Source organism: Ahaetulla prasina, chromosome 4, assembly GCF_028640845.1.
Source record: "Ahaetulla prasina isolate Xishuangbanna chromosome 4, ASM2864084v1, whole genome shotgun sequence".
Lineage (NCBI taxonomy): Eukaryota > Metazoa > Chordata > Lepidosauria > Squamata > Colubridae > Ahaetulla > Ahaetulla prasina.
Window position 1 is genome coordinate 23,587,254 of NC_080542.1, and position 26,718 is coordinate 23,613,971.

Genomic DNA, 26,718 nt, shown 5'->3' on the forward strand with positions numbered 1-26,718 from the left:
GCTCTGGTTAGTAGTGTAATCTTACCAGAGAAGAATCTATGCAAGATTAAGTTTACAACTCTTAATGCCTTTTTGACAATGTTGTTACAGTTGGCTTTGGCCCCTCAGATCATTTGATACGAATACTCCATGGTCCTTGACAGAGTGAGGGATATCTACAAGGTCATATGCACTTAGCAGAATTCAGATATCCAAATGGAACATGTTTCCACAGGTTACTAAAAAATTGCTCTACAATCCTGCGTGCAAAAGAGCGTTTCACAATTAATCAAAACCAGAGAACAATCAGTTCCTAGGATTTATTTATTTATTTTGTCAAGTACATATTAAATAATATATATATATAAGTATAAGCATGAATTGAGTACATAAAATGAATACAATTAAAGGGAACATTAGGACAGGAACACTGGTGCTCTTATGCATGCCCAAGTCAACAGTAGACAGTTTTAGGTTAAAGTTTTTGGGATTTTGGGATAAAACCACAGAGTCTGGTAGTGCATTCCAGGCATTAACAACTCTGTTACTGAAGTCATATTTTCTGCAATCGAAATTGGAGTGGTTCATTTTAAGTTTGTACCTATTGTTTGTTCCTGTATTGTTGTGGTTAAAGCTGAAGTAGTCATTGACAGGAAAGACATTGTAGCAGATGATTTTATGAGTTATGCTCAAGTCATACTGAAGGCGGCATAGTTCTAAATTTTCTAAACCCAGAATTTCAAGTTTGGTGGCATAAGGTATTTTGTTACGAGCAGGAGTGGAGGACTCTTCTTGTGAAATATTTCTGGACGTGCTCAATTATATTAATGACCGATATGCACTGTGGGTTCCAGACAGATGACCTGTATTCAAGAATTGGTCTAGCAAATGTTTTATATACTCTGGTTAGTAGTGTAGTCTTACCGGAGAAGCTATGCAAGATTTGGTTTACAACTCTTAATGCCTTTTTGGCAATGTTGTTACAGTGGGCTTTGGCACTCAGATCATTTGATACGAGTATTCCAAGGTCCTTGACAGAGTGAGGGTCATTTACAAGGTCATGTGCACTTAGGTTGTATTTTGTGTTCTGATTCTTTTTGCCAATGTGTAAGAGCATTTGTTGATTAAGATTTGGAGTTGCCAATTTTTTGACCATTCCAACACAAAGTCAAGGTCTTTTTGAAGGGTAGCAGTATTGTTGGTAGCATTAAATAATTTAACATCATCGGCGAAGAGAACGCAGTTACTTGTATGATCACAAAGGTCAATTATGTATAATATGAAGAGTATTGGTCCTAGAATGCTGCCTTGGGGGACACCATTATTAACAGGTGCAGGATTTGATAGGGTGCTGTCTATTTTGATCACTTGTTGCCTGTTTGACAGGAATCCAGTTATCCAATTATGAAGGGGTTCAGAGATGCCGTAGGATTTTAGTTTCAGAAGTAGTTTGTCATGTATTCTTTCTACGGAGAGCATAATTCAAGATCAGTGTTGACACTGGAGGAATCTTGCTGGGAAAAAGAAAATGCTAGAGATTTTTTGTCATCGGCCACTCCCAAATTAAAGCAGCAAAAAACTGCCTTTTCAAATTTTTCCATGGCTGCAGATTATCCAGCTGTATCATTCCATTGATTTTATACACTCTGATAGTGAGTAGGAGGTACAAGTAAGACGATTGTTTTAGGAACAATACTTCAATGCTGTACCCAGGGAAGTGTGTATAGTTGCAAAACCATACAAATATAAAAAAATCACTTTAATATGTTTGTTTTGAAAAGTATAAGCAGCTTCAGGAATGAAGGCATGAAAAAGTGTTTGAAGTAGAACTTTTTGGAAATCATTGTTATGTGGTGTACACTATCAATCTAGCCATTTCCTCTTACAAATATACAAAGAAAGAAAGAAAGCTTTCTTTCTGTTTTCTGTGCCACTCACACAATTGAGTGCAGGTTTATATATTATTGGGATATGGGGATTATGTGTTAAGCAGCCCAGAAGCTTTGATAAGAAAAGCATTAAATGTCCTTCAAAATATCCTGATGGGATCACCCTGTAACTGTGATGGTGAACCTATGGAACACACGCCACAGGTGGCATGCAGAGGCCTCTCTGCAGGCAAGCCAGCCATCACCCCAGCCCAACTCCACCGCACATGCATCCACGCCTCCCACCGGCCAGCTGGTCTTTGGGGTGCGTGGGTAGAGGCTGCAGGTGGCTTTCCAGGCCGAAAATAAAGCGGGGGGGAGGGCACATGCACAGGCGGGGCGCTCACATTGTATTTTGGGGGGTTCAGGCACATGCACGTGCATTTGCACACACATGCTTTGGGCACCCGGCACCAAAAAGGTTAACCATCACTGCCCTATAACCAGCAAGATGGAGAACACGAGATGAATTCAGCTTGGTGAAGGAGTAGTTCTGCTGGCTTCTGCCGGCTTTCAGGAAAAGGAAGGCTGAGCTGAGAAGGACGCAAGATCTCAGTGGGGTGGATTTGGTTTGAGCAAGACAAAAATTGCAGTGCATATTGGTTATAGGGTCAATTTACTGAATAAGTCAGGGAAGTGTGATAGTAGAAAGAGACTATATAACTGGTATAGACGTTTAAGATTGTTTCAGCGTTCAGAAGATGGTTAGCTCTTTGGGAAGAAGACACTTGAAATCCAGCTCCTTGTAGTAAGGGGCAGGAGACTTGTCGAATTCAATGTGTATTTTCTGTTGCTTTGTTCAGCACCAGCAAGATGTAACTATGCAAAAAACTAATGCGTTTGTGTGTTTCTTTCTTTCTTTTTTTTAAGAAACAAGAATTTTATTTTCCAAGTACCTTCCAATAAAATACTAGTTTGGACCAAAAATAATGCAAACACAAGCAGGTTCATGTATAGTTTTCCTTAAGATATAAACGTATTACCTGAGCAATCATTTTTCTGGTAGCTAATATATTTGTTTATGTTTTGTAAACTAAAATCCACATTTTTATACTCAGTGTACACATTTTAGGTTCCATAAGACACAGCCCTATATGCCCTAAAAAGTTTTTAAAAAATTTCAGCCCCAAATATCATGGCTAAAAAAAATCAAACATGCATTTGTTCCTTATATTTAACAGTAACATACTTAAATATGGCAGTCTTTTTGTGCAACTTCTGATTTCTTTACTAGTTCACCAGCCCCACCTGTACCTCTATATTAGCAAACTAATCTTTGTGTTTCCGTCACTTTTGTGTAAGTTTACAGGTTCCAGCCCTGTAAAAATCTTCTTATATTCCAGAATCTCACCTCTGTGAGCAACAGGGTCACTGATTCAAGATTTTGTGAGACCTAATACATTTTTGCACATGTCTCTGTACAAGTGATCAATAACATTTGGATGGAGCTTTTTTTGTTAAATCTTAGCATTTCTATATAATTACCAAATCTGAGTTGCCCAAATCTGGATGATCATTGGATGGAAGCTGTCTTCTAATGACCATCCTGATTTTTGCAGCTCAAATATGACAGCCTCACCTCTTATCTACCCAAGGACCAAGTCCCAAATTTACTTTTTCAAGAAATCTCATTATATATGCAGATATTTTCAAGGCTACTATGACATTTAAAGAAAACAAAAATGACAGTGAAAGTTGGGGATCAGTTCGTTATAGAATGCATATTACAGAACTAAAAATCCTACTGGTTGAAGGACAGAGAATGTGTGATCCTCCAGATGCTATGCAGTTATAGCATATATTCCATTGCCTATAAAATTATTATATTTGGCTGGAGTTCCATAACAGCCAGTAGGGTGTAATTCCTTTACCCTATCTCCGTGATGGCGAGCCAATGGCACACGTGCCAGACGTGGCATGCAGAGCCCTCTCTGCTGGCACATGTGCCATCATCCCAGGTCAGATCTCCGTGGTGTTTCTTTCGTGAGCTTCTGTTACCCTGCAAACGATGAAAAAGAAGCTCACGAAAGAAAAAGATCTGACCTCTTTCTGAGCTGCCAGTGCCGGGATGCCCTGCCTCCCGCCGGCCAGATATCCGTGCACACACATATGCATGCAGCTTTCAGTTTGGGTGTGTGTGTGTGTGTGTGTGTGCGCACAATTTGGGCACTCAGTGTCTAAAAGGTTCGCCATCACTGCCCTATCCTATAAAATGGCTGAGAAAAATAAATGAAAATAAAAACAAGACTATAATAGAGGAGCCAGAAGATTTCTAAACTTTAGGTCAGAACAGTATTTTTCAGCTTCAACAGCTTTAAGATGGATGGACTTCAACTCCCAGAATTCCCCAGTGAGCATGTGGGTTGAAGTCCATAGATCTTAAAATTTCTGAGACTGAGAAACACTGAGTTAGAAGTTAAGATGTGGAGAAATTTCCTTTTCTCAGAAGCCCCTGGTGTTGAGTAGAATAGCCTAGGTGGCAATATTTTTAGGATTTCTAAATCACCTTGTCACAAAGCAGACCAAAAGTAGAGATTTCCAAGTTCCATCTTGGATTACTTCCTTCAATCCCCACCTACAGTCATGACATATATCGAAACTAGACTTACACTGAGTCTTATTTGTTCCCTTAGCCTCCGGGGCCTATGATAGCGTTCCTTGCTGTGGGTATATGGCAACATCACCTTTGCCCTCTCATTCCTGTTGCTTGGGATTCTGTGGAGCACCCTGTTTATCTTTTGGGGAGCTCCATTTCCTCTGGGCCCCCATCACTGTTCCCAGCAGGAAGAAAAACACAGCTCCCACATGGATGCAGTAATAGACTGAGCTCCAATAGCGAATGGTATCCTCAAAGGTAAGCAACACAAAACCCATACACATGTAGTCATAGGCCCTCATCTTCAGGAACCACTGTATCCAGTCACCCCAAAGACGCCCAGATGGGGAGAGGTGCTTCAAGAATCCACTCTCCATGGCCCCCTCAGCTGCTAGGCAGAGTGGGATGGTAAGGAAGCTGATGTAGTACCCGGGGTGGATCCCATGCCAGTAGGCCGATATAAGCATTGTCCATGCACTCCTAAAAAAAAAGAGTCTGATCAGTCCTGTATTCATCCCCTCAAACCAATCCAAGCACCCACCTATCCCAAAACTCCTCATATCCCCCGATCATTCCCAACTCATGGCTCTTGTTAAATTTTGCTCAGTCTTTCACAACCTACAGTGTTGGACTTCAAGATCCAAGTCAAACTATGCTGGCTTGAGAACAATGGGAGCTGAAACCTAGCATCTCTAGAGCAGGGGTCCCCAATACTCGGGCAGCGGGCCACTACTGGGCCATGGCCTATTTGCAAGCAGGCCGAACAAGTGGTGGGTAGTCGTTCATCTGCAGTTCAACTTGTGCAAATTGAGCTGAGCATGCATGCGTGTGCGTGCGTGTGTGCCGACCCACCGCTTGCGTGGCTGAGTTTCCCTCTCCCCCCTCCACTGGGCCGCCAAGCTGCAAAGGTTGGAGAGCACTGCTCTAGAGCAGAGGTCTCCAACCTTGGCAACTTTAAGCCTGGAGGATTTCAACTCCCAGAATTCCCCAGCCAGCTTTGCTCGCTAGGGTATTCTGGGAGTTGAAGTCCTCCAGGCTTAAAGTTGCCAAGGCTGGAGACCCCTGCTCTAGAGTACACAGAGATGGGAAACAATGATTTTTTAAAATGTATTAACGGTCCATACTACCCATCTCACCTGGATGGGTAGTGTAGCCATCTAGGTGAGCCCCAATCAGCCTCATAATCCATATAGCCTCAATCAGTCTCATAATCCTGTAGGGTTTACCTCAAGAGCGTAGATTTTCATAAATCACTTAGTTTTTCTGACTTACTCTTTCTTTGATGGCAGGTCACTACTTCATCTCATCCAAAATCTGCCTAGTGTTCACCCTCAGCCTTCAAAACAAGCACTTCCTGTCCTAGAATCCTTGTCCCATAACATGATATCTACAACTTACTCTCATGCCAGCCCAATTGACCTCATGCCTCCCAGTTCATCAGCCTATCACAGGGGTAGTCAACCTTTTTATACCTACCGCCTACTTTTATATCTCTGTTAATAGTAAAATTTTCTAACCGCCCACCGGTTCGGGGGGAGATGCGTGAGCTATTATGGGACGAGGCTCTTTTGTTTGTGGTTGCATTATAGCGCCATTTAGTTTCACTTACATAACGTGAAATAAACTTATGTGCAGGCGATACAAATAGTATATTTTCAGAAATTTAAATTGTCCCAGGGAATTTTATGAAAACCTACTGAAATTGTTTTTAAATAATGCTATGATTTTTCTTTAAAAAGTCAATTAAATTAAAAAAAGGGAAAGTGCTTCAGTATCGGACAAAACCCCTACCGCCCACCATGAAAGCTGGAATGCCCACTAGTGGGCGGTAGGGATCAGGTTGACTAGCACTCGCCTATCATTTCATCCTCAAAGACTAATTTCTTGCCCTGAATAGCACTTTATTTGAACCTGATGTCGCTTGCCGCACCTCATGACATAGGAGTGGAATGGTGCACTTTTGTAGATGTATTGTGCCAACCACCACTGGACAGTCATGTTCCAATAGCGCATGCCATCCTTTACTTTGACACAAAAATCTGTTCCATGTGGATCAATGTTTTTGATTGTCTCATAATCATAGGCAACATTGGAGGCTTCCCCGTCGGCTGATCTGTTTGCAAGAGAAGAGAAAAATCAATTCCTTCATGCATTTTTAATGTCCAGAACTGTTCTAAAAATGTTTTTTGTATGGGGCTGACCCAGGGGTGGGTTTCAGATCCTTTAGCAACGGGTTCGCTGCCCTGTTGCTGGGTGGGTGTGCCCATGGCCTAGTCAGCTGCCTCCACCATGACAAGGGGGGGGGGCATTTTTCACCCTCCCCAGGCTCTGGAGGCTTTCCTTGAGCCTCCGGGAAGGTGAAAACAGCTTCCCACGGGTTCCAGAGGCCCTCCAGAGGCCAGAAACAGTCCTGTTTCTGGACTACCAGAACCTCTGGTAGGCCTGTTTTTTGCCCTCCCAGACCCTCTGTGTGGCCCCTGCACTTACCTGGAATGATGAATGGGCCATGTGGAGACTCCTGGGAGGGGCAAGGTGGACATGGCCATCAGGGATAGCATTTGGGGGTTCGCCGAATTCTGACAATCCTTGGCTAGTGGAGCGCCCAAGCCCTGCCGAACCCCCAGGAGCCCACCCCTGGGCTGACCTTAAAAATGTCGATTAGTTTATTAACAGAAGGAATCTCGCAGTATCTTTTCAAACAAATTAATTCTGATTGGGACTATCAGAGACTAATGCAGCGCTCCACCTACTGGGTTCAAGAATGAGGCAACCCCACCATGTTTTGAACACCTTGTGGTTTGGAAGGCAAAATGATATAGACACACACACAACAAAAATCTGTAAGTTTATACTCAGCTATTTAGAATCACAGAGCTTTTAGGGACCTTGAAGGTCTTCCAGTCCAACTCTCTACCCAATGCAGGAGCCTTCATTTTTCATGGGGCATTTGTAAGTGCAAACAAGTTGCCATGTGCCTGAAATGTGGTAATGTGACTGTGGGGGTTATCTATACAGGTGGTCTTTGACTTACAATTGAGCCCGAAATTTCTGTTGTAAGGGAAAGATTTGTTAAAGTGAGTTTTGCCCCATTTTAGTACCTTACTTGTCATATTTGTTAAATGAATCACTGCAGCTGATAAGTTAGTAACCTGGTTGTTAAATGAATCTGGCTTCCCCAATGACTTTGCTTTTATTCAAAAGGTGATCACATGACCTCGAGACACAGCAATGATCATAAGTATGAACCAGTTGTCACACACCTGACTTTTGATCACATGATCATGGGAATACTACAAAGGTTGTAACTGTGAAAAAGGATCACGTCACTTTTTTCAGTGCAGTTATAACTTTGAATGGTCACTAAATGAACTGTTATATGTCAAGGACTACCTGTACATATTTGGCATCAGGACTTACATTTTACTTTTTGTATGGTCCAAAAGTAAATTTACTAACCTAAAGCAAATTATGCTAGTCCTGTGCAACATTGGAGATAGCATCTGTAAGCAGTTTTTAGCAAAACTCAAACACTGGAAACAACCAGGGCTATTTCATTTCATTTCTATCTCTCTCAAGGAGTTCGGATAGCGGCTGTACCTTAGTTTTGGAACAAGCAGTATTACCAGGCAAGCTAAGGGCTTGGAACTAAACCATCACTGTCCTACAAGGACTTCAGCTAAGTTTCATGCAAGAATTAGAACTGGGTTGTAAGTCAGTTACAATCATATGAACCAGAAAGGGATCAGCATCCGGAGAGAATTTGGAAATCCTGTTTCCATGCTAGAATTAGCACACTTCTTATTTGAAGAAGGAACTTCTCATGACTCCAAAATTGATCTGCAGAACTCAAACACACAAAGGCCCAATTTGTACATTTCAATGAAAAATAAAGAAAAGGCGGACATAAAGCCTCTAAAAAGATCAGTGCAAAAGGTGGAATATTTTAGCTCTACTATATCTAATGAATTAGTGGTGGCTTTTATGGTGAGAAGTAGCCCAAGGAAAACACTTATTCTTATAAAGCCTGTGGTAACAATTCAGTGTTATTAGTGCTATGTGGAAGTATTTTAGAGAAGGCAGATCCAAGAAGAGGTTCTTGACTTACCGACTTAAAGGCTCATATTCCACTGTAGGTCCTCCACCTGACCGAGATTTGGCAGTGACTGGATAGGCACCAAAAGCGGCAGCAATGCAGGCGCACTCGGCGCAAAGCCAGGCAACATAGAAACGCATACGGAAGACAAAGAAAATGGGCACCATGTAAAAGAGGCGGAAAGGGAGTCCTCTCTCGTAGAAGGCATTGCTTCGGACGTAGTCAAGGGGGAAGAAGTGGGAGACAACCAGGAAAAATATTCCAAAGATGGGGATCATTCTGGATCTGGAAAGCATCGGCCGCCAGCTAGGGATAATAGAGGGATCAATCTGGCTCAACCAGTCATGATACGTACGATAGCGATAAAATGGGCCTAGATACAAAAACAGAAAACAATGAAATTTTAAGATCAACAAGCAGAGGGAGAAGTATGCCTGAGGAAAAATAAAACAAGTCCAGAGAGTGTCTCACACACAGTTGAATTACTTAAGACACTGTTTCCGTAACCTGGTTTCCTCTAGTTGTGTTCACATTATTTTCCTTAATCCAAAGCCAGCTACTTATGATGGGACCAGGATTTCCATTGCTAAGCAAGGCAGTTCTTAAGTGAGTCATGCCCAATTTAATGTCCATTTTTTGCTGCGAATCACTGAATGTATTAAGTGAAACACAAGGTCATTAAGTAACTCTAACTTCCCCCATTGACTTTGCTTGTGAAAGCAATGAGCCAATGAGAAGGTCTGAAACAGGAATCACATGACCCTGGGGTGCTTCATACATGCCTATTGCCAAGCTCCTGAATTTTAATCAAGGGACCATGGGAACACTGCCATGATCGTTAAGTGTGAAGACCAGTCATAACTTTTTTCAGTGCCATTATAATTTTGAACCATCACTAAATGAACAGTTGTAGTTTGAGAACTACCTATAATTTAGTGGAGAGTTGTGAGAGATGGTACGCAATATGTTTTGAGGGCTTCTGTTTTGGATAGACTTGACAGGTTAAGGTTGTGTGTGATTTGGGAAGCACACAGGGATTTGCTAGTTGTACAATTCTATGATTTCATGCAGATTCTGGCAACAAAAACATAATGTCTGGTATCTTACTTTTTGCTATAATTTCCTGCCTTCATGTTTGCAGCAGCAGTATATGGCAATTTCTCATGAAATTCTCACAAAACAAAAAAGGAGAAGCTATAAAAGTGAAGTGTGTAGGCTAGAGGGAAGAATAGCTATTTTTGTCTGATCAGCAAGGTAGTTTCAAACACACTTCTGCAAAAAATACAAGAGGCCACACTTACACCCAATGACCAGGCACAATACCAAGAATAATAAGTGGCTGATGTGAGAAGTAGATGAGAAGGTAAAACTGGAATGGGCTTTATAATTTTCAACCTGCTCTGATCTCTTAACTACCTTTTCCTTTAAAAAGAAATTGTAACAATAATGAGTAGCTCTTCAGCTCAATATTCTTTTTATTGATGTTCATACATATGGCGAGAAGATGCCAACATTTTAAAATACCCATAAACCCATAAGGCTGTCAAAGGGAAGATGCATCACAGGTGTTTATACCTGTAGACATTTTCTATTAGCCATTCACTTTACCTGTCATAAGCCCCACATAGCAGTAACTGTAGCACAGTATCTCCACCAACCCCGGTTTTTGGAGAACTGTACCAATCACTGGAGATTTGGTGAAGGTTGTCACTTCCTGTTTCTTCGCCTGAATGAGTTCTTGTACCTCATTGGCTAAGCTCAGCAGCTGGGAGACAAAAATTCCAGAAAAAAGAACCTTACTTCCTCTTCAAGCTAAACACCCTTCCTTCTCAATATCCCGAAAATAACCTGATACCTTAAGAGTGAGCAAAAGTTGCACAGCATTGGTGAATGGTGTTGGCTCTGGATAGTTGAAGTAAGTAACTGTGCGGAAAAAAAGTAAGTAGGAAAATGTCCATCCCAGCGTCAGGTGATGACAAGTCCTATTGTTGTTGTTGTTGTTTTAAAAAAAGAAGAGGTTACAATTATTAATCCCTTTTCTACATCCGTTTCAAAAGCACACATGGGTATCTTTGCGTGACTGTCCCACATATACTAACCATACATCTGACCCATTGTTTCTCAACCTTGGCAACTTTTAAGATGTATGGACTGCAACTCCCAGAATTCCCCAGCCAACCTGCTGAGATCATGTGGCGAATGGAAACTACATGATCTGTTTCAGCCAGTTTTATTTGAACAACACTGGGGACTGAATACTAGATCCTGCCCACCTGAGGTATAGAGAGCTTTTAGAAATCAGAAATCCTAACATTAAGATTGAGTTCAAGCATTAAAGGCAGTGATGAAATCCGGCCAGGTCTATCCGGCTCGCGCGAACCAGTAGTGCCGGCGGTGGGAGGCTCTGCCCACCTGCCAGGACATCATTACGTCCCATTTTTGACCCTCTGCGCATGTGTAGAAGAGGTGCATGCGCATAGCCCATGCCACTCCTATGCACTCCTGTTCCCGAACCGGTAGCGAAGGTAAGTGGATTTCACTGCTGATTGTTTTGTTTGCTATGCTTTTGTTTGTTATGCTTTGTTTGGTTTTATGTAAACCAAAAAATTATAACCTACCACAATTAAGCAAATCATTGCTTTAGCAAAATGTGTGAATTAGTCAAAACCTAAGGAGCTGTATTTATACAAGTTAAAAAGATCCAAGCACCATTTATTGCTTGTAAAGGCGTAATTAAAAACAAGTGAGGGAAAGAACTGTCTGACCAAAAAGGCATCAAGAACAGATGGTGAGAATATACAGAATAGCTATAAGCAGGTAGCAAAGAGGCCCAGTCTCAGAATGATGAGGAAAGTGAAGTAGAAACAGAACCGGCCAGTCTTGAGGAAGAAATCATGTGAGCAATAAACCAACTGCCAAACAATAAGACTCCAGATGTTGACACTATTCCTGCAGAATTACTGAAATCTGCACCACACACCGACATTAGAAACCTGTGCTGGAAAATTTGGGAAACGAACATGTGGACACAGGATTGGAAACTCTTAGTAATCATTCCATTGCTGAAAAAGAATGATTCTAAAGATTGCTACAATTATTGCACGATTGCAGTCATCCCTCACATCAGCAAGATTCTGCTTAAAATTATACAACATATAGCACCAACCATCAGATTGGAATTACCATGTGCCTGACGGCTTTCGAAGGAGCCATTTTGCAAATCTACACTAGATCATGGAAAAATCTCATGAATATCAAAATATCAAGTGCTTCACTGACTACAAGGAATCTGATTGTGTTAATTGTGATGAGACACTATGGAGAGCCCTAAAAGACCTAAGGACACCAGCACATCTGGTCAACTTGGTGCAATCACGGTACACAAATCAGGAAACCGCTGTGTGAACACCACATGGAGACATCAACTGCTTTAAGATAATGGAGTGCAATGAGGTTGCATTCTTTTCCCTTTCTTATTCAACCCATTTGCTAAAATGATCATGAGGAAGCTAGAGCTTTATCATTATCTAAGGAGATGTGGGTCTTTCTCCAAAATCCTGAACCTACCTACCTACCTACCTACCTACGCACACACACAGAGGGAGGGAGGGAGGAGAGGGCAGAGGAGGAGAGGGAGAAGAGGAGAGAGAAAAAGTTAGATTTTAGGAAAATTGGGAAATGTATAATCCCATCTTGCTTTTTAGAGCATTTCTTTACAACCGTCAGACCATCTCACACACTCAATAGTTGTTAGGTCACTTTACCTTGGTGAGATATTGATAATAAGCCATGTCCCCAGGATGGTGATAAGGGAATGAAGGATGTGTATCTGGCAAGTCACCAGAATAAGTGCAAGTCCTACAACAGCTGCTCCATATTTTTTGGTCTTTAAACCTATTAAAAAAAAGAGAGGAACACATTTTTCCATTGAGGCATATTTATTTGCTTGCCTGGATGTAAAACCTATTCAGCTCCAGTTTTTAAGAAGCTACATCAAATAAAACTTATAAAATTGCCTATGAAGATTCTCAATTTCCCAACTCATGGTTGTCCCAAAGACAACTGGACTTCCTTCGTTTTTCCTTTAAAAATGTTTCGCACCTCATCCAAAAAGGTTCTTGCATCATGGCAAATAGCCAGGAATGTATCTACATGTACTCCTCAACGTACAATCGTAATGGAATCTGCCCATTAGGGTCATAAGTCAGGATGGTTGCAAAGCAGGTCACCTATATGACTGACCTGATTTTACAACCTTTTTTGCAGCATTTGTTAAGTGAATGCAATGGCTGTAAAAGAAACCCATTGTTTGCTGTGGATGTTTTTTGCTGAAATCTGAAAATTTCAGTTTTCAGCAAAATTGTCATAAAATGCAGTCCCGGGTGGCCATGGAATGCTGCAAAAGGCTTTAAATGCGAGTCAGCTTCTGAGTGGCCAACAAACAGTTCTTTGACCAAGGAATGGAGCTCTGTGGCTGTCAGAATTTTGGAACCTGATCATAAGTACTCCTGAGGAGGGTTCCTCATAACTTGGATCGGTTGCTAAGCCACCGGTCATAAGTCTATTACCTGTAATATGCAGATCCCATGTATTGTTATTTCTCACCATTCCCATTTAAAAAGATTGACTCCATCTCATATCCAATCTTCTCAGAGTTCCTTTGGAGATGCATTTCTTACAACTTGGTTGCTCAAACCAAGAAGTGCTTCAAGGAATTAAAGGCAAAGCTTTCTGACATGAATGCCCGGGAATTTCTTATGAGGTCCCTAGCAGCATTTCTTTCTTTAGGTTTCATACTTACCAACTTGCTTGAAGAGGAAACCAACAGGTATAGAGATGAGAAGGACCGCCAAGTAGACAATTTCATCAGGTGACATTGTAGCTGGCAAGAAATAGAGAGTTAAGTTAATCTGCATGGATCAAAGTGAGAAATATTGGAAATATGGAGCACAGGGCAGTGACATCACCTCTGCATTTGATTTTTGAGAAAGAAGGGATGAAGGAGGAAATAGGAAGTGGTCTTGGATTGCATATAAATTACACAATATAGAAAAGCAAAGCAGGTTGATCAGACCATCTAAGAATAAGAACTTGACGACAGGGAAAAGGGTTTATTATTTTGATACAAGAAATTAATAACAAATTTAAAAATCAATATTGGCCCAAACCAGTATTTTCAGCAAAATGTGTGGTTAACTTGGAGAACCAGTTTGGTCTAGTGATTAAAGCACCAGGCTAAATACCAGAGGACTGTGAGTTCTAGTTCCGCCTTAGCCAAAGAAGCCAGTTGGGTAACTTTTGGCCAACCATCTTTTTCTCAGTCCACAACATCAGGCTTGGGCAACAAACTGGTTGTTCAATTTCTGTCACAACTAAGTTGATTCAAAATAAGCAGACCTAGCACTTGTGAGAAAACATTACAAAGTAAAAACAAAAATGTGTGGTTAATTTAATTTGCACTGCGAGATATGGTGATTATTTACCTACTTAGTCATAAAGGCCAACTAAGTAAGTTAGACAAAGTGACTTAAAGCTTCATTCAAACTGAGGCCTCTTCTGAGACAATCCTCACTGTAGCCTACAGCTCTCGGCTATCTAAATGTTAATCAAGACTCATCATCTTTTTGGAATGAACCAAAGTAAACCAGTTGTTGCCACCTTGTTTTATGAGAGAGGCAAGACTAAGACAGATCAATCAAGACTCAAGTGCTGATTGGTTCTCTCTCCACACACACACCCCATTTCTGATGGCTCAGATCAACAATGAAATCTAGCAATGCTTCTTTTTATCACTTCATCTCCAGGCCTGCAAAAGTACAACATCTCCTCTTACATACTTCTGCCTGCTTGGAAATCACTTGGGATGGTTTTCAGCAATGAATCAGCAAGGGAATAAATTCTGTAATAATATGGAAAGGGAAAAAGGCACACTAGCAAGGGACATATGTGCTTTTTGAATTATTAGCTTGAAGCACACTTTTGCCAACACTGATCTTGTCGTATTAAATAGAAAAAGACAACTTAAGGGTGTTAAGAAGAAACATTTCTATCTGCCTTAGACATCTTACTTCTCAGACGTGATGAAACATGTTTCAGGAATAAACTGAACGAAAGTGGAAAAGGAGAGAGCAGCTAAAAAAAGAAATACATCACAAGTAGTTTAAGATCACACTGTAAATCACAGTTGTAGCAGCAGCAGCACTGAATGCTAAAATTCAGAAAGAATTCAAGAGAATAGAGAAGAATGAGCAACATTTCCCCCTTTTTTGCAATCCTTAAAAAAATATGAATTTCCTGCACAACTGCATTCCGAACTTGTCTACAAAAATCTTCCTTTCTCAGTAGTGGAAAGTGATCACACCCTTTAGGAGGGGTTTCAATATATTTTATTAAGTTTTACAAAGACCATAAAAACTAAAACTAATATAGAGTAAAAGTAGCAAAAAAAGAAAGGAAGGGAAAAAAAAGCAAATGTGAAAAAAGAAAGAATAAAAAGGAATAGAAAGCTTTTGATTACCTTTGCAGCAAATATAAGTCCGATTACAAAATAACCTCTTACGCTACGATTACAAAATATAAGCTCTTTCCTGTTATCGTCATTACACAAACCATTCCACCTCTATGTCCAGCCTGCTTTCTCCCAGCTGTTCCTTACAAACATCTGTCTTCCCAAATTTTTGCTTCTCTCCCCACAGGTTAGATTCCTTGACTTATGTTAAAAGCAAGGTTGTCACTAAAAGTACCTACTTGGGCAAATCAGAGCTCCAGAGAAACCAAGTTACCTTCTCTTCATTTCTACCTTTCTCCAACTAGATAGCAATTTGGATGAAGGAAAGTCCAGAGGATCCAACACCCTCTTGTGAGTCACTCAAACAGATTTTACACACACCCCTTTCTCCAGCTGGTTTGAAGAATTCACTAATGTAAAATAAAACATTTTTTTAAAAATCCAATCAGGAAGAAGGGGGAAGTGCACTGTACAGCCTACCAGAAAAAAAATGCAAGTTATGGGCCCAGAGGTTAAAGGAATATACTGAGTTTGTGTTGCCAAGGGTATGTGCCCAAAGGGGATACTGAAAACAAAATGAGAATTTTCTCTTCAGGTTAAATATTCACAGAATTTGGAGGAATAGTAGAAGAGTTTTTTTAATAATAGACAAGCAAAACACTTCAGGGAAATTTTGCGCAACCATATAATTTCTAAAAGAAATAGAGGCATAGTTTCTATTTCAAAGGACAATGCAGTAAAAATAAATACAGTATAATTTAAGGCCTGTCAAATTCTTCCTTGCTTGCTTCTATTCCACTCAGAAGGTGCTCTGGGTCTCAGATTTACCGCCTCTGAGGAGATGTAGAATGCATTTCTTTCAAAATAAACAACTCAGTGACATTGGAGTAAAGGACAAATCTTAGAAAATAATTTCTGAAACAAAATCTTTGATAGCATGATAAAGATGTTACTCATCTGTTAAGTGGTTCTGTTTATTTATATCCCACCTTTATTATTTTTATAAATAACTTGACGAGACAAACATGCTCAATAATCCTTCTACCTTCTATTTTCCCCACAGCAACCCTGTGGGCTGGGCTGACAGAGAATGGCCCAAAGTCACCCAAACGGCTTCCGTGCCTTAAGTGGGACTAGAACTCAGAATCTCCTGGTTTCTAAAAATCTAAAATTGAGTTTGGTCCTACCCCCCCCCACCCCTCCTTAAGTAATCAAATTTATATCTCGGGTTACATAAAAACGCTTAATGCAGCTGTCTGGGGTCTACAAAAATATGATTGACTCTTCAACAGTTGTGCTAACTACACGTTCGTTCAAGGCAAGCAGTTCTAGGCGAGCTTCCCGCCTCTATCCGGCACCCTCCTGTTGCCCTGGATACAACGTTGGCTGGGGACGAAGGGCATTGTAACCCACCTCACCTGCAGGATGCTGGGAAGTTGGAAGAAGCCTGCTTAAATTAATAGTGGGCTGCAACCCTCGCCTATAAGTTAGGGCCCCGTCCCATCCCCGTCCCCAGCCTTACCCCGGTTTTCCCCTCCCTTAATCTCCCGCGCAATCACTCACTCGCTCATTCACTCACCCTTTGCAAGGGAGCCCCCTCCGCCACGCGCAAAGGTGCCCAGGAGGGAAGGTGGGGTGGGATTACTTTGCAAGGGCGGGCAACCGAGATCGAGGGGGTCTCAGCTTCTTGCGACATCCAGGGCGAGGAAGGGCAGAGCGAGACCCGCCTCCCCGGCTGGGATCAACACGCCTTGATTGGGGATCTCCCGCTCGCCTGCGCGCCTCCTGGCTTCCTGTCTCTCTCGCAATTGCTTCCTTTGCTTTGCAAAAGGATCGGCCAGCGCCGCTTCTCTCTCTCTCTCTGTCTCTCGTGTCTCCGGAGCAAGCGTGTCTGCAAGCGAGCGTGCCTGTGTTTTTTTCTTCTTCTCTCTTTCTCACCCTTTCCCCCACCCCGCTCAGTTCCCCTTTTCGTCCGGCCCCTCCTTTGCCTCTGGGAAACCAGCCAGGGGCCTTTGCTTGCATTGCGTACTGGTGCTGGGAAGAGTCTTTCCACCCGCTCGGCCGGTGGCTTAAAAAGGTGATTGGATGATTTCTTTAGCTCCGCGGAGGCGGGAGTCGGAGAGGGCCAGGTTTGCGCGGTCTGCACGAACGCAGGAAGCTTGCGCTGCCGGTGCAATACAGGGAAGGGAGAGGAGAGTCTAGCTGCGGTGAGCATCTTTTCTTGGGGGAAGAAAAAGGGGCGAACCTGAAAAAGATGCAAATCTGAAAGGGGGGGGGGGAAACTTTGTAACTTTGCTTTAAAATTCAAGAGCAAAACTAACCAAGAAGAAAACTTTACAAAATGCGTGTTCTAATAAAAACATCTGAACTGGGAGCCAACTCGGTTTAGAGGTTAAGGCATCCAGCTAGAAAACAGGAGTTCTAGTTCTGCCTTAGGGACAAAAGTCAGCTGGGTGACTTTGGGCCAATCACTCTCTCTCAGCTCACCCACCTCACAGGGTTGTTGTGGGGAAAATAGGAGGAGGAAGGAGTATTGGTAAGTTCACTGCTTCGAGTTATTTATAAAAAAAATAAAGATACAAATAAAGTATAAGAAGCTATAAAATTATTAGAAGCAAGTATCGAACAGGATTGCTGTTGTAAATGTTGTACCTTGATGAATGTATCTTTTCTTTTATGTACACTGAGAGCATATGCACCAAGACAAATTCCTTGTGTGTCCAATCACACTTGGCCAATAAAATTCTATTCTATTCTATTCTGATGTCAGACTGTATGAAGTGGTACTAGTTGAATAGTAAAAGTGAAAGGTCTAAAATAAAGGACCAAAAGTGAGTTTTCTGAAATAAAGGACCTCAACTTACAACTATTTGTTTAGTGACTGTTCTGAGTTACAGTGGCACTGAAAAAAGTGACTTAGGATTGTTTTTCACGCTTACAACCATTGCAGCATTCCCATGGTCACATGATCAAAATTCAGTTATGGCAATTGCAATGTCCTGGGGTCATATGATCGCCTTCTGTGATCTTCTGACAAGCAAAGTCAACGGGGAGATTCACGTAACAACCATGTTACTAACTTAACAACTGGAGTTATTCACTTAATAACTCTGGCAAGAAAGGTTGTAAAATGGGACAAAACTGACTTAACAGTTGTCTTGCTTAGCTATAGAAATTTTGGGCTCAGTTGTGATTGTAAGTCAAGGATTATCTGTATAATAAAGGACATACTGTCAGCCATAAAATAGCTGAGTTTAGGGTTGGAGCTGGGACTGGAAGGCTCTGATGTTCCCTTACAGAAATTGGGGAGGTACTTTTATCCCAATCCGATGCATTTTGTTTGGGTTAGATTTTTGGTGGGCGACAGGGTAGCTAAAGCTATAACAAGGACCTTGTTTGTGTTAAAAATTGTTGTAAAGCTTACTAGGAAATCCCCAGGAATTGCTGAACCTTCCACCTTCCATATCAAAAATACCTGAATAGCTTGTTATTTCGATCTTCTGGTGTTGCAGGCTCAGGCATGATCCGAATCTACCTCTTGGAGGGAAAGGCATTTGTGTGGAATTACGCAGATGCGCGGCGAATCCGAGAGGAACATCGCATTGTCGGCGTGCTGGTAGGGGCATTGCCTCGGAAGCCACGGCAGAATGTGCGGCTTGGGCTGCCCTTGGAATTGCTTCCTGAAGAGGCTCAGCTGTTATTGGACAAGGGGTTGGCAACCCTGGTTAGGAGCCCAACATCTCAGTCCCTTGGCCATGGGAGGAACCAGGTAAGGATTTAACCAACCTTTAATTTTTGATTTAAAAGTGAAGGATAAGCTCCCTTGTTCCCAAACTCTGCAAAGTGTAGAGATCAATAGTCTACAACAGTGATAGTTAACCTTTTCAGCACTGAGTGCCGAAACTGGAGCGTGCACCGGAGCACTGGAACCCAGAAGACAGCAGCTGGCCGGTGTACATGCACGCGACAGAACGCGGAAGAGAGCTGGCGACGGCGTGCATGCAAAGAGAGAGCTCTGTGTGCTACCTATGGCACGTGGTTCGCCATCACGGGTCTACAATGTTTTTGAGACATTCCTCTATAGGTGGGCTTTGATTTAAAACCGCAGTTGAGGCCAAAATACCCATTGCTAAGCAAAGTGGTTGTTAAGTGAGTTGTACCCGAATTTATGATTTTGTTTTGTCATAGTTGTTAAACGAATCACTGCAGTTATTAAGTGAATCATGCAGTCAGTAAGTAAGTCTGGCGTCTCCCATTGAATTTTGCTTGTTGGAATCTGACCGAGAAGGTCACAAATGGTGATCACATACACTAGGATGCTACAACTGTCGTAAATACGTGCCAGTTGCCAAGCTCTCAAATTTTAATCACACGATCGCGGGACTCTCTGACAGTCAGAAGTCTAAGGACCAGTTATAAATCACTTTTTTCAGTGCTGTTGTAACTTCAAATGCTCACTAAACAAATGTTGTAAATCAAAGACTACTTGTAATTTCTTCCAGCAATGAAATTATGATGTAGTATTCTTCCCCCACCCCAACAGCCATTTATCCTTTTTTTCCCCCTTCCTCCCCAGCTGTGCAGTTAAGTAAAATAAGCTCAGACAAAATGTAACATCACAATTGGAATATCCAAGAAGTTGGCATCAGTTTTATGTTTTATAGTTTCTCTTCCTGAAGAAACGATATTTCTTCCTATTTGTGCAGCAAAATTAAATACGAATGGTTGTGTATAATTTCTGGCTGCCAATGGGAGCTATCCAAAATTTTGTTAAAAACAAGGTAGTAAAAATTCCAAAGCAATTTCAATAGATCCTTTTGCTTTTATGTTACTTTTCAGTTGGCAGTGAATGTTTCCATGTATGATCCAGAAGGTGTATATGTGGTACCTCATTTTGCTGCATATAAATGTTGCAAATTAGAGCTCTGATTTGGATTATTCTGGAGCTCAGAGAAAGGAATGACGTTTATAAATCATGTCCCCTTCCAGTATCCCTAACTGGAATGGCCAACCTGACTGGAAGGCTGCTTATGTATATTGAGCTTGCTGCTTTGTGTCTCTAGGACTCCTTATTCCCAGAGAAAGTGGTTGCCTATGAGAAAGAGCTAGAGGAGAACTACCAGGAGCAGCTGAGGCTCTCTGCAGAACAGAAGAAAACTATGTTGGAGTCTCTTGCAGACCATATAACCCAGGGCCGAGCAAAGAAATGGCAAAGGAAAGGAGAAGGAGGAGGTGAGCCAGTGTGTATATTTGGTTATTATTATTTTTCATTTGGAGTTTAGAAACCCTGAAACCATTGGACAGGTTGGACCAATCCTGAGTCATTTTTTCATTGTTAAATGAAGGTAGTGCTTAAGCAGAGTACCATGTTTCCCCGAAAATAAGACCTCCCTGAAAATAACCTCCACCCTCCCACTCCGAAATATTTAAACCCATGTGCAGCCGGTCCCTGCCATTTCGTCTGGTTAGGGAGACAGAGCTGGAAATCAGGTAAGACGGCAAGAGGATCCCTGTCTTGCTCCACGCGCTCCAAAATAATAAGACCTCTCTGAAAATAAGGCCAAGCGCTTATTTCAGGGTTCAAAAAAATATAAGACAGGGTCTTATTTTTGGGAAAACACGGTAGATGTCACAAATGAAGGCAAATATACATGTTCCAGGATAATATTGCAGGATCCAAACTGCATTGGTCACCGGGATCAGAGGTTTTGTCTTCCAAGCTTTTGGACTTGTGGTGGAGCCCATCCTCAGGGAACGTCTCTCTAGCACAGGGGTCCCCAACCTTTTGGACCTCAGGGACCACCAAGTTCATAATCTTAAATCCCGTGGACCACTAATATGAATCCAGCGCACCGTTTGCTGAAGCGCCTGGACTCCTAGTGACAGGATGGGGTCCTTCAGGCACTCTTCCCCCCATCCCCTCTCTCTCCCACTTTCTCTTTCTCTCTCTCTCCCACTCTCTCTCTCCCACTCATTTTCTCTCATTTTCTCTCATCTCTCTCCCTCTCTCTCTCCCCCCCCTCTCTCCCACTTTCTCTCTCTCTTTCATTCTGTCTCTCTCTCTCTCTCTCTCTGTCTCTCTCATTCTGATTCTCTCTCATCTCTTTCTCTCTCTCCTCCCTTTCTCTTTCTCGCCCATTCTTTTTCTCTCTCTCATTCTGATTCTCTCTCTCTCATTCTGTCTCTGTCTCTTTCCCTTTCATTCTCTCCGATTCTCTTTCTCTCTCTCATCTCATGGGCCAACCAATGTCTTGGAGCTGAGAGGAAGTCAAGCATCTCCCTGAAAGACCGAGGTGCATCGAGCACCAACAAGAGCTGGAAGAAGTGCAGGAGAGAAGCACTATTGGGAACTTGTGCAGCATCAGCTTCTGCCTTGGTATATTTGCGCCAGCCAATGGTGCAAAGCAGCCGTCGTCTCCTGCCGCTTGGGACTCAGAGCAGTAAGCAGCGTCTGGTCCAGGGAGCAGCTGGATTTTGTTCTCCATTGCGGATGCCAGATCGGCCCCCTGCAAGCTCTGGTCTCTTGAGGTGCACTTGCTGAAGCGGCATGGGAAACTCTGGTCGAACTCCTTGAGAGACGAGAGCTTGCAAGGAGCCGATCTGGCCTCTGCAATGGAAAGCAAAATCTGGCTGCTCCCCGGACCAGTTGCCATTTACTGCTCTGAGTCCCAAGCGGCAGGAGACGACGGCTGCTTTGCACCATTGGCTGGCGCAAATATACTGAGCTGGAGTGCTGATGTCACACCAGTTTAAGTAGTGCTTTGCTTCCACAGCTTTCAGCCATTGCAATCGCTGCTTCGGCCCGCTTGCAGCGCCCCTCTCCTGCCGCAGCAACAGCACCATTATTTCATTCTGGATGGAGAGGGCTGCGCTCCTTTTTGCGTATTGTATGAGCCACCCCAGGGCAGAGATTTCCAGCCCCGCCACGGCCATATTCTAGAGCTGTAGTAATCACGCTCACAGGACTGGTCCATTGGTCATCTCGAAGCAGTTCCTCTACCAGGATGCACTGGCAAAAATACGAAGATTTATCCACGGACAACCAAAATTTTCTTGTGGACCACCGGTTGGTGACCGCTGCTCTAGCAGACTGTCTGTTCTCTAGCACACTCTGCTAAAGAGAAGATCTCTGCGGGTAGGCTCCTGCAAGTCTGAAAGCTTGGAAGTCAAAACCTCTGATCCCGATGACCGAACTTGATTGGATCCTGCAGACTATGATAATCCCAAGGATTCTGCTTGAGGGGCTAACATATTTCTGCTCCAAACTACCCTCCTGAGATTGACAGTTCTTATTCTGTTTCCCCAAAAATAAGTCCTAACCTGGTTTTTAAGCATGTACCTAATATAAGCCCTACCCCCAAAATAAGTCCTTGTAAAGGTGGTGGGTGTGGCCAGCAGATGGCAAGGTGTGGCCAGAAGGAGGTGGCAAGTTGTGCGGGACAACAATGTTTGGCATCAGCCATAGCCCATGCAGCACAGGTGAGTTAATTCCCTGTTCAAGCAGCATACGAAGATAGAGACGCAGGAGGGAGGCAGGCAATCCAGACACAACTTACCAGCCGCAGGAAAGCCAAGAGTCGGTGGGATGTGGGACTGGCCACGGGAGGCTCATCTTCATGCAGTGGTACCGGTAGCAGATGTTGGCAGAGGCGCAGGAGGGAAGGGAGGCAATCCGGACGTGCCGCACAGGCTGTGGGAAAACCGGGAGTCAGTGGGATGGAGCAGCCGGCCGGCCACAGGAGGCTCATCTTTGCGTGCATGCGGATTGCCTGTTTCTTTCCCCTTTCCCATGCCTCTGCCTCTGCCTGCTGCTTGGACAGAGTATCAACTCACCTGCGCTGTGCGGGCTGTGCAGCCCCAGAGTGCGCCGACCAAGGGACTGGCAGGCTGCAACTGCTGCCGGATATTGTCAGTCCCTGCACGTTTGCCGTCTCTTATGCATGCGGCGGGGGGTGGGATGCCCATCCTTGAAATCGTATTTCCCTAAAAATAAGCGCTAGTGCTTATTTTGGAGCCCCCAAAAATATAAGACCTGGTCTTATTCTGGAGGAAACACAATAGTATTATAAACTGCTTGATATAATATCCACACCCAGGAGCATTTTTTGACCCATCACAGCAGTAGATCCAAGATTAAATTTAGCTGTTGATATTTACTACTAATAATACCATAGAACCTCCTGCTCTACAGTTCTGCCCATGCTTTCTCCTATTTACAGGTACAGACAGCAGGGCGTACAAAGTGGAATTTTATTTATGACAAAAGTGACAAATTATTATTTTTCAATATTTGGTTTAAAAAAACCTTATGTAGATCAGGAATCTCACCCAAGGCCCACAGGATGGACCCAGCCCACAGGGTGCTTAGATCTGGCCCGTGGGGCCGCCCTGGAAACAGTGAACTAACCTGTGGTGCCTCTGCCAGTGAAAACGTACCTCAGGAGGGCCACTCCGTTTTCTCTGGCAGAGCACTCAGACCATCACAGGCGCCCCTGACATGAGTGATGTCAAGTTGGCCACGCCGTCCCTGAGCCCCCGAAGTCAAACACAATCCTGATGCAGCCCTCAATGAAATTGAGTTTGACACCCCTCATGTAGAGAATGCACTAGTTACAACCATAATGGAGACTGTCCATCACAGTCATAGCTTTGTGATTTTTTTGTGATAGTCATTAAGCAAATAGCTGTGATCATTAAACACCAGGGTCATTTAGCAATGACTTGCTGTGGACACATCTTTGCTGAAAACTGGAAGTAAACATCACGTCTTGGCACAACTGTCATAAAATGAAATCACAGGATCTTGGGACACTGCAAATGTTACCTAATTGCTGAGTATTCAAAATCTGGTCATGTGACAGGGGCATCCATTGGAACTTCGAATCCAGGTTGTAAATATCCCCCCAGGTAGGTCTCTCAAAGCTTTGAATGGTTGCTAAGCTACTGGTTCTAAGTTGAGGACTACCCAGGGTTCAGTTCACTCCAGTTCAGTTCACTGGTTCACTCCGGTTCAGGCGAACTGGTAGTGATAAAACTACTGGTTCGAGCGAACTGGTAGTAAAAAAAAAGCTACTGGTTTCTACGAACCGGTATCTCCAGTGATCAGCTGTGCCGCAGGGTTTAGCTTTGCTAGAAAGCAGGAAATCCTGCTTTCTAGAGAAGCTAAATCATGTGGCACACTTGATTTTCCCCCACCCCCACTGTTCTACTTACCTTCCCGAGCCTCCTTTTGGCGCGCACTGCACATGTGCATGCAGCATGCGTTTGGCACGTATGCACAACCAGCGAACCAATAGCAAACCAGCTCAAATTTCACCATTGGGACCACCTGTATGCAGAAAAAATTGTAATTGTAGAAATTTGAGGGACTTTGATTGAGCTGCATCCCGAGGAGAGATGTGGGTTGTTGTTTTTTTGGCCTATTATGTCTGGGCAGGAATCTGTTCATTTACTAAAGACGTTCAAATGAAAAATTAGATGACCTCTTCTTCCTTTCCTAGATCCCCTTGTACAGCCTGCAGAGTCTGGTTCCTGTTTTGTACTTCCCCGAGAATCAATGATGATCCAACTCCCCACTGCACGGGCTCCGTTAACTCAAGAAGAAACAGTAGACTGGCATGTGGCATCTCAGTTTTGGCCTTATGCTGGTCAAGAGCTTCATGAAACGCGCTACCTCATTTTCCGGGACCTCTGGGAACGAGGTTATTACGTCACAACCGGGAGCAAATTTGGAGGTGACTTCCTCGTTTATCCAGGTGAAGGCAGATTTCGCAGAGAATTTACAAGAATGTTTGTGTGTGGGAACTGTACAGGTGGTCCTCGGTTTACAATGGTTTGCTTAGTGACTGAAGTTACAACAGCACTGAAAAAAGTGACTTATGACAATTTTTCACCCTTATGACCATTGCAGCATCCCCATGGTGACGTGATTTACGTTTGGATGCTCGACAACTGACTCATGTTTATGACGGTTGCAGTGTCTTGGGGTCATGTGATCACCTGCAACTTTCTGACCAGCAAAGTCATTGGAGAAGCTTTTGACTCAACTGTGTTACTAATTTAATAAATGCAATGATTCACTTAAGAAATGTGGTGAGAGAATGGGCCAAGACTCGCTCAACAGATTTCTCACTTAGCAACATAAATTTTGGGCTCAATTGTGGTTGTAAGTCAAGGACTACCTGTATTGAGTCCTTTGAGGGAGCCTCCTCAGGTGAAGAATGATGACTTAAACTTTCTATCTGTGAGGAAGTGAAGGCAAATATAGCTAAACAAGTGTCCCTTCATTTTTGTCTCTGGGCTAAGTGTGAAGCCATGATACCCTGGGTTTACCCCATATTTTAAGATATAAATCAATGTTTGTAGCACATAGGGATTATAAACCAGAACATGTTAAGACAGAACCACATGATGGCTTATTACAATGTTACTGTCATTCTGTATGTGAGTTGTACAGACAGGAAAAGTAAAAAGGATATTGGAGTGGGAATGGGGATTTCACAAATAGGGAGTGAAATAGACTTCCTCAAAACTGCTGCAGTCCATCTTCCTGAAATTGTTACTCTCCAGATGTCTGAGACTTTAGCAGACAAGGCTGTCAAATAAAGGCATTTATAATAGGTCATCCCCCAAAGCTCATGTATTAAGGAATATCTGCCTCCTTTTTTTCATTAATTTAACTAGCTCTACATATTAAAAGTTGCCTATTTAACTGTAGCTATCCCAGGGCTTTTTAAGAATGAGTTTGCGCATGCAGACTATGAAGAAATCCTGAGCAAACTATTCCAGCAATTTTCTGGCAGGGAAAAATAGCTATTAAGAACAATTTTTGCTTTTCTGTTGATGAGAAGTACATAAAGCAGGTTTTCTTTCATGCTACCTAATGAGCCAGTGTTGCGGACATCATGTTGAGGCCATCCTTACGGCTTTGCTAACTCTTCTCTCTTCTCTTGACAGGTGATCCCATGAGGTTCCACGCCCATTACATCGCACTCTGTTTTTCCAAAGATGCACCCATCTCTCTGTGTGACATCATCAGTGCTGGACGCCTTGGCACCAATGTCAAGAAGACAATCTTGCTCTGTTCAGTGGAACAGGAAGGGACTGTAGCATATACATCCCTACAGTGGAGCGGAATGCAGTGAGAACAGGGAGAAAAGGCTTGGATCCTAGGATTGCCATTTCCAACAATGGTGAGGTCTGGAATTGTTAGGATATGGTTGGACTAAGTCAGGGCAACCAATTATGGGATGGAGCTTCTGTTTTCGCCTTTCAGCCCCAATCCAGGACCCTTCACAGCCAGTCGCTTTCACGACTTTGTGTTGGTAAAACATAAATTCAGTATGCTTGGACTGTTGCCTATTCTTTGTCTTCCAGAGCAGGGGTCCCCAAACCTACCCACCCCCGGGCCGCGGCTCACTACTGGGCTGTGAGATTTTCAGAACAAGGCTGTGGAAGTGATGTGTGCACATAGCCTCACTTAGGTGAGCAGGTACGTGCATGCTCCATTTGCATGAGTGCGTGCCTACCACTGATGCAAATGGAGCTACCAGCGCACTTGCCAGCTGCTCATGTGGAACCAAACCCTCTCCCCCACTGCTGGTACATAAAGCCA

The 26,718-nt window shown here is 43.0% G+C and overlaps 2 protein-coding genes across 8 annotated transcripts in view; one reads left to right on the forward strand and one right to left on the reverse strand.

Moving 5' to 3' along the window:
- The window catches only part of TSEN34 (tRNA splicing endonuclease subunit 34), a 34,622-nt gene extending 8,326 nt beyond the window's left edge, over window positions 1-26,296 (forward strand). Inside the window, exons 1-5 of one of the 5 annotated variants that reach the window (XM_058180759.1) lie at window positions 15,407-15,455; window positions 18,617-18,873; window positions 20,168-20,336; window positions 24,605-24,859; window positions 26,061-26,296. In XM_058180759.1, the coding sequence (XP_058036742.1) occupies window positions 15,422-15,455; window positions 18,617-18,873; window positions 20,168-20,336; window positions 24,605-24,859; window positions 26,061-26,248 (903 nt within the window). In that variant the 5' untranslated portion in view covers window positions 15,407-15,421 and the 3' untranslated portion in view covers window positions 26,249-26,296. Of the gene's footprint in view, window positions 1-15,406; window positions 15,456-17,042; window positions 17,312-17,426; window positions 17,641-18,616; window positions 18,874-20,167; window positions 20,337-24,604; window positions 24,860-26,060 lie in introns of those variants that run through there. The other 4 variants (XM_058180761.1, XM_058180760.1, XM_058180762.1 and 1 more) reach the window with 4 other exon arrangements.
- Window positions 296-16,888, reverse strand: LOC131197110 (lysophospholipid acyltransferase 7-like). Of its 3 annotated transcripts, none has more exons than XM_058180757.1 (8): window positions 16,750-16,888; window positions 13,398-13,478; window positions 12,361-12,490; window positions 10,452-10,578; window positions 10,205-10,361; window positions 8,609-8,969; window positions 6,434-6,616; window positions 296-4,983 (listed from the first exon to the last, which is right to left on the reverse strand). In XM_058180757.1, the coding sequence occupies exons 2-8, from the start codon at window positions 13,471-13,473 to the stop codon at window positions 4,602-4,604; spliced, it is 1,416 nt and encodes a 471-aa protein (XP_058036740.1). In that variant the 5' UTR covers window positions 13,474-13,478; window positions 16,750-16,888; the 3' UTR covers window positions 296-4,601. The 3 variants fall into 3 exon arrangements, with proteins under 3 accessions (XP_058036740.1, XP_058036738.1, XP_058036739.1); XM_058180755.1 differs by having other exon boundaries at window positions 16,684-16,823; XM_058180756.1 differs by lacking the exon at window positions 16,750-16,888 and adding an exon at window positions 15,344-15,407.
- Window positions 26,297-26,718: the final 422 nt, after the last annotated feature.